Source organism: Somniosus microcephalus, chromosome 9 (assembly GCF_052327205.1).
Source record: "Somniosus microcephalus isolate GS21.2 chromosome 9, FLI_Smic_1.0, whole genome shotgun sequence".
Lineage (NCBI taxonomy): Eukaryota > Metazoa > Chordata > Chondrichthyes > Squaliformes > Somniosidae > Somniosus > Somniosus microcephalus.
The window spans coordinates 216,063,837-216,071,162 of record NC_140995.1 but is presented as its reverse complement, the minus strand read 5'-3'; the positions used below and the strand labels follow the sequence as shown (position 1 = coordinate 216,071,162).

The following is a 7,326-nucleotide window of genomic DNA, read 5'->3' as shown; positions in this document are numbered from 1 at the left end:
GCTTTGCTCTGAATACAGTGATATACCAGAAGGCATGACTAACGTATCAAGACCCCCTTTTTTTTCCATTCCCGGTTCAGAAAAGCACAGATTGCAGGAAAGTGGTGGGGAATAGTCCTCGGGTCTGTTAATGTATCTCCAACCCTGGATAATCGCTTTTGTTTAAAAACAAATCCTGGCCGTACCTGAAGCACTAACAAACCCGATCACAACAGAAAACAGCCACCGGATGTCATTTCGGCGATTGGTTTCTCCCCGCTTCACGGGTCACAGAAAAGCACTTGAACGGGGAGCGAGGTATTGGGGTAGCAAAATACTGCAGATGTTGGAAATCCGAAATAACAACAGAAAATGCTGGAAAAACTCAGCAGGTCAGTCAACATCCGTGGAGAGAAATTAGAGTCAACGTTTCGGGTCTAACTCTTTTTCAAAACAAAAAAAAAAGGGTTTTCACCCGAAACGTCGACTCTAATTTCTCTCCACGGATGTTGCCTGGCCTGCTGAGTTTTTCCAGCATTTTCTGTTGTTATAGCGAGGTATTGGGGTTGGGTTTGAAGCGGGAAAAAAGTTCTGATACAGGGCGGTGTAGATTACTTACCAGAAATGAAGGTTGAGGATTATCGGTGTGGAGTCACTATTCAAATGATCACAATAGTCAAAATCCGTAAATGGCAATGGAGACAATATAGAAAGGGGTGGAGCCTGAAATATGCGCACACTGAGCGCCTGCAAATACCTCAAAGCGGTTCACTCACTGGGCCACTGTGTGCAGCGACTGTTAAGTGGGCAAACCCCAGGTGCTGCCCTCTCCCTCCGCGTACCTTATACAACTTCAGCAGACTATTTAACGTCATTAAGTTCTGACTGAAAATCAAACCTCTGGCTCACGCGCGAAGATATGTGCAAACTATCACCCTTAAAATCTTGCTGCTTCCCGGTGTATCTACTATATCAGATTGATCGATAGGACGCCCCTCGACTCCGTCAACCGTTGGACAAGTCAACTGTAAACTTATAAAAAGAATTCCCATCTGTTCCCCACTTTGTGTCAGTACACGAGTATTCGTTTCATCATTCACCGAGGCTGAAACATTCACACAAACCTCTACCCGCCCGGTTACCCTTGCTCCAGCTGTTAGAAGCACGGCAGTGGCTACACAGCACATTACCCAGCAGATGTTACTACATGAATTGGTTAAAGTCAACGACAAGGAGCCACAGTCGGGTTGGAACATTTAAAAAAAAATGTTAACCCTTAAGTGTCTCATTTTTAATTTAAAATATGTCCCAACATTTACTGCTTGGCCTCCGCTTGCTGGATTCTCTGGACAGCCGCCTGGAGAGGCTCCATTGTGTCTCGCAGAGTCACGTTGATGGTGAAAGTTTTGGGTTTTAAGGTTAAGCCATAAGTGAAGTCCAGGGTGAGCTTCTCGCCGGGGTTGGCGGTGAAGGTGCACTGGTGCATCAGAAGGGAAGTGCAGAGGAAGAGCTGCATCTTGGAGAGCTCGTCCCCGATGCACCTTCTCCTCCCCACCGAGAAGATCATCACTCGGCTGATCAAGTCCTTGCTGATGGTCCCGTCCTCGTTGAGAAACCTGGAAGGGTCAAAGACCTCGGGCTTGGACCAATTCTGGGGGTCGTGGTTGACCGACCACTGGTTGACGAAGATCACCGTGCCCTTGGCGATGTGGTAGCCGTTGAGAAGCGTGTCCCTGGTGGTGGCGTGCGGGATGGTGAGCGCCACGAAGCTGCTGAAGCGAAGGGACTCGTAGATGAAAGCCATGAGGTAGGGCATGTGAGGCTGGTCCTCGGTGGTGGGAATGCGGTCCCGACCCACCACCTTGTCCACCTCCTCCTGGACCTTCCTTTGCTCCTCGGGGTTCCAGATCAGGAAGAGGGTCAGCCAGTGCAGGGCGGTGGACAGGGTGTCCTGGCTGGCCCCGAAGATGTCGGTAACGGTGGATTCCACGTAGACGGAGCCGAGTCTCAAGCCCTTCTCGCTCGCCACCTTCTTGTAGTCGATGGTGCGGATGAAAGCGTCCATCATATCCCTGTCCCGGTTCAGCCGGAAGGTCTCCCGGTGCTGGTGCGCCTTGTCCTTGACAAAGGTGTAGAAGTCCCGGTTGAGCTGCTTGAAGTCCTCGAAGACGGAGCGGATGGGGTTGGGGAAGTACTGGAGCCAGGGCATGAGATCCACCAGGCTGCCGGCTCCCACCGTCTGACCAAAGCGGTTAGTCTTGGTCAGCAGGGACTGGAACTCCAGGTCATCGTGGCTATACCTCTTGCCGAAGCAGACGGCGCTCATGACATTAGCCACGGCCACCACGGTGCTGGCCCACGCGTCGAAGTAGCCTCCCGCCCGGCTGTTGTGCAGGAAGAGGCGGATGAGCTGGTGCATCTCGCACACCACATGTTGCTCGAAGACCCTCTTGGTGTGCGGGTTGCTGGTGGAGAAAGCCCGCACGGTGGAGTGGGCGATCTTGCGGTGGAACTTCCACACGTCCCCGTGGCTCTTGAAAGCCAAGCTCCGGCCGCCGGACACCACGCCGAAAGAGGTGAAGTCGGGTCTGCCGGAAAAGTCGCCCCCTTTCCTGACCAGCGCTTGGCGGATGGTCTCCTCCCCGTTCAGGACCACCACCGTGCGGTTGCCCAGCTTGATGCGGAAGATGTCGCCGTACTTCTCGGCCAGTCTGGAGAAGGAGAGGTGGGGCATGCTGCCGAGCTGAGCAGCGTTGCCGATCAGGGGCCAGGGGAAAGGGCCGGGCGGGCTCCTGTGGTCCCCATCCCGCAGTTGCTGCTGCAGCCACCTCCAGACCTGCAGCCCGACCAGCACGGAGAGCGCCGCCGCCAACAGTAGCTGCAAGCTCGGCTTGGCCAGATCCTCTCCCTCAATCATCGTCTCCTGTTCAACGACTCCTCCAAAACGACAAGTTTTATTGAAAATCATTCCTTCAGTGTCCTTGTGGGTGAAGTAGCAGCAGGAATTTCCTCTGTCTATTAATGTTGCCACGTTCAAAAACGTTTTTCCTCAAATGATATAGCCTTTTTTAACATAAATAAAGTATATATTTTATATGTGCATTCAAATAGCAGATCCTTTATATTCCTGAGAAGTTCCAGTTAGGACAGGGGACATCCGTAGTATTTCAACGAACGAAGCCAATCTGTGCAGTTGGTTGATACTGAGGAGAGCATAATGCAGATCCCAGCAAAAGATCTCATTAAAAGCAGCGTCAATTCATCAAGTGTGCCGTCTCAGAGCTTCTCCGGATTGCTGTCACCTCACACGTATATATATATAGAGAGAGAGAGACTGTCCCCCTACCGTCATATGGCAGCAGGCGAGCTCTATCAAGGCTTTAAGTCATCAGCGAGTGGGACCAACTCCTCGGTGGGCAAAAGGTATTTGACCTTGTTTTTCTTTTTTAAAACAACTCCAAGCACTTTAGATCGCCAAGAATCCGACGCTTGCAACTCGCCGGGTCTTCTCATTGCTGGGTGTGATTTGATAAGAGAGAGAAGGGTGAGAGAAACACACACACACAGGGGGGCTGGCGGGATCCTTCTGTCCAGGAAAGTTGCAGGATCAGCCGGTGCAGACAGTGCCCACCCACTCCCGTTTCCAGGCTTGCTCGCTGTCGCCTCCCCGTTGCGTGCGGAGCAAAGCAATGCGTGCCGCGATTGGGGGCTATTTAAATATAATCTCACTCAGAACAATGTGATAACCTGACACCAGCGGTGGATTTCTAATGGGCAAACACAAGCGAGATCTGAGACCGTAATCTCCCCGCCCTCCCTTTGCCCCGCCTGTTTGCTTATCGCAGTGACTCCGCCTTTCTAATATGATTGTACATGAAAGATCTGACTGCAATAGCGGGTTAAAAGGAAATGGAGATTAATGCGTTTATTGCAGGGTCTTAAACCTCGCACTTTTATTCCTCCTTTCGCTAACGATGTGATTTAGTAATAAAAACAGTGAAATGCTGGAAACACTCAGCAGGTCAGGCAGCATCTGTGGAGAGAGAGACAGGTAGGGTTAACCTTTCAGGTCGGTAAACTTTCGCCAGAACAACAGCATTTTCTGTTTCCATTTCACATTTCCAGCATCTGCTGTATTATATAATATATTGCTTTCTAATATATATATATATATATTGTTTTATAATATATATATAACTTTCTAATATATATATTGCTTTCTAATATATGTATAACTTTCTAATATATATATATATTGCTTTCTAATATATATATATTGTTTTCTAATATATATAGCTTTCTAATATATATAACTTTCTAATATATATTGTTTTCTAATATATATAACTTTCTAATATATATTGCTTTCTAATATATATATAACTTTCTAATATATATATATATTGTTTTCTAATATATATATAATGCTTTCTGATTCAGTATTTGTCTTTCGTAACAAGCATTTCTGATTTTTTGGGGGGAATAACAATTTAAATAAGCGAGTATGAAATATTTGGGATGCCGCAAATGGAGTTGATCCGTGGATGCTGTAAAGATTATGAGGGACTGAGAAGTGATGTCCCTAGTCCTGCCCGCCCACACCTTACCGCTGCCTGGAGTCATTCTCGCACTATTCCTGTCGAAAACTAACCCCAGATCGGCCAGCTCTGCTCGGACGAGTGGCTCGTGTTCTCACTTAACCACTGAAATTCGAACATCTCCTTCCACCTTGAGGTCAGCTTAGGGTGTGGGGTTGTGACCGATTATCTCCAACCGACCTCAATCATTCAATTAATCACTTTAACTCGCAGTTACCACACGGATTCGGTGAATTTCCATCTTTCTTTCCTTACCTTCCACGTTTAATAGTTGCAACATAAAAAGAGCCTTGATTTATTCTTGCCTCTATGATGCTGCTCCGTGCTCATTTCGTCTATTTGTTGTTCAGTCGTTACATCGGTGGGCTGAAGGTCTCTGATCCGAACAGCGAATCCATCGACCCCCCCTGAACCGCTCCTCGGGGGGATACCATTCAATTCACCGCAGCACCGTCCCACACCAGCAAACACAAGGCGCAGCAATAGATAAACAGCGTCTTAACACCGGTAAAGTGTTTGAATGTACAGCAGGAAGCAGCCTTGTGCAGGCAAATGCCTGGGTTTTAGTTAAAGGGCAACATGTTTTAAAACACATCACGAATGGTCAAAGAAGTTTATGCTTTTGAATAGAAATGTGTGTATACAGCTGTGTTTGTATGTGTGCATGTATGTGTGTGTGTATGTGTGTGTATGTACATGTGTGTGTGTACCAACATCACTAAAACAAATTATCTGGCCATTGTCACATTGCTGTTTGTGGGGGCTTGCTGAGCGCATATTGGCTGGCGCGGTTCCTGTATGACAACAGTGACTAGACTCCAAAAATACTTCCAAATAGTAATCATCTTCCTGTATGACAACAGTGACTAGACTCCAAAAATACTTCCGATTAGAAATCATCTTCCGATTAGGCACTTTACAGCCTTCCGGACTCAACATCGAGTTCAACAACTTCAGATCATAACCTCGGCCCCCATTACATTTTTGCTTATATTTTATCCACACCTTTGTTTTGACCCTTTCCCCCCACCATTTTTTTTCTCTCCCACATGGCAGCTGTCTCCCATTCTGCCAGAGCATTTCACACCTAATCTGAGCCGTCTTTTGTCTCCACTAGTCCTATCACCATCTCGTCTGGTTTTGAATACCTCTTAATGTCTCTTCACTTCTTTTGTTCTCTCCCAGCCTGGCCTTTCGATCTATTTCATTTCCTTTCCAGTTCTGAAAAAGGGTTAGACCCGAAACGTCGACTCTAATTTCTCTCCACGGATGTTGCCTGGCCTGCTGAGTTTTTCCAGCATTTTCTGTTGTTATTCCAAAAATACTTCATTGGCCGTAAAAGGCTTTGGGCATCCGGGTTATTTAAGCAAGGCGTTATTTAAGCAAGGTTTTCTTCTTTCCTTGTGCACACGCATGCATGTGTTTGATAAATACATTCTGAACGATGTACGCAATAGCCAAGTCCTTCTTATATTGTGAAAACGTGACGTTTCCAGCGAGGCCAATTTCTCTCCCTCGCGGTCGCACTGCGGCCCCAGTTAAAGAGTGGCCGCACCACCAGAATGGAGCAGACCCCGAGAGGAGGTTTGAAGCGGCCGCAATGAACCGACCCGGGAAGATCACTGTGTCTGTATCAGATACAACATTGCACCTGTAAGTGTTTTATGCACCGACTCGCGTCTATCTCACTTCCTTTCCAACAACTTATTTAATTGCTTACACACCAATCAAGTTCTTTCTTTGCACGTGATCCTTGTTGTATAATAAGCGCCTTGGGTCCTTTTACTATGTGTAAGGTGCTATATAAATGCAAGTTGGCTCCTTAGAGTGCTTTTGTATTATATCGCCACCGCTCACTTTCAAATATAAATCCAACATCTTTGCTTTAAACCATTAAACTAAAATTGGAAGCACGATTTTAAACCATGATGATTTCGCACGCCCCGCCCCCCAGGCCGCAGTCATTACAATCAGTCTCCTTGAGAAGGACCCAGCAAGGCAGCTTTTCATTTACAGCCAATAGCTGCAGATACTATCACTCACAGGGAAAGGAACCCCGGCGTGTGAAATCCCTAGACTTGTTACTAATTCTTTCCAAATATGTGTCTATTCATAACGTGAACGTGTTTGAGGAAAAGGCCAAACAAACAAACATTATTATAGATTAAAGACAATCTTCCCCAGTGCCGGCGGTTCATGGGAGTGTTGCAGTATTTCTGTCCACGGATTTTAGTATCCAAGGAATTCTGCTATTTAACGGTCTTGCTGGATCGGACAGAATCTACAGTTCATTCAAATTTAAAGTGATTCAATTTTCTAATATTTATGGAGATTAGGATTCTGTCTAAAAGAGAGGGATTTGTGCTAAACTGCAATGGATTTAGACGGACCCATCGCTAGAGATATCGAACTGTTAAAGTAAATACCATTGAGGAAGAGTTAATTTAGAGACACACAATGATTTGATAGTTAGATCGATAGACAGACAGGCAGACGTTTTAGCTTCATAGATGATTAGATAATAAAACGATGTACGAAAGATAAACAGGAGATAAATACTTCAATACAGATTTATAGGTTGGCAGATGTAGAAATATTTTATATAATACATATAGGTAGGTAAAACACATATATATGTTTAATAGCATAAACACGTGACTAATACGGAATGCACGCAATTTATATGTTATATATGTAGGTAACTAAAGGGCATATTTACATTTAATGGATATCATAAATAGGTGGGCAT

General features: G+C 46.1%; 1 protein-coding gene across 1 annotated transcript; it reads right to left on the bottom strand.

The window, feature by feature from the left end:
• Positions 1-460: 460 nt before the first annotated feature.
• cyp1b1 (cytochrome P450, family 1, subfamily B, polypeptide 1) lies at positions 461-3,782 on the bottom strand. Its single transcript, XM_085997889.1, has one exon. It carries the CDS (start codon positions 2,945-2,947, stop codon positions 1,295-1,297), a length of 1,653 nt encoding a protein of 550 aa, XP_085854015.1. The 5' UTR covers positions 2,948-3,782; the 3' UTR covers positions 461-1,294.
• Between the last annotated feature and the right edge of the window lie 3,544 nt (positions 3,783-7,326).

Bases quoted from the DNA above. Each gene is read 5' to 3' on its own strand.
- cyp1b1 (XM_085997889.1), bottom strand. From the start codon at position 2,947: ATGATTTTCAATAAAACTTGTCGTTTTGGAGGAGTCGTTGAACAGGAG.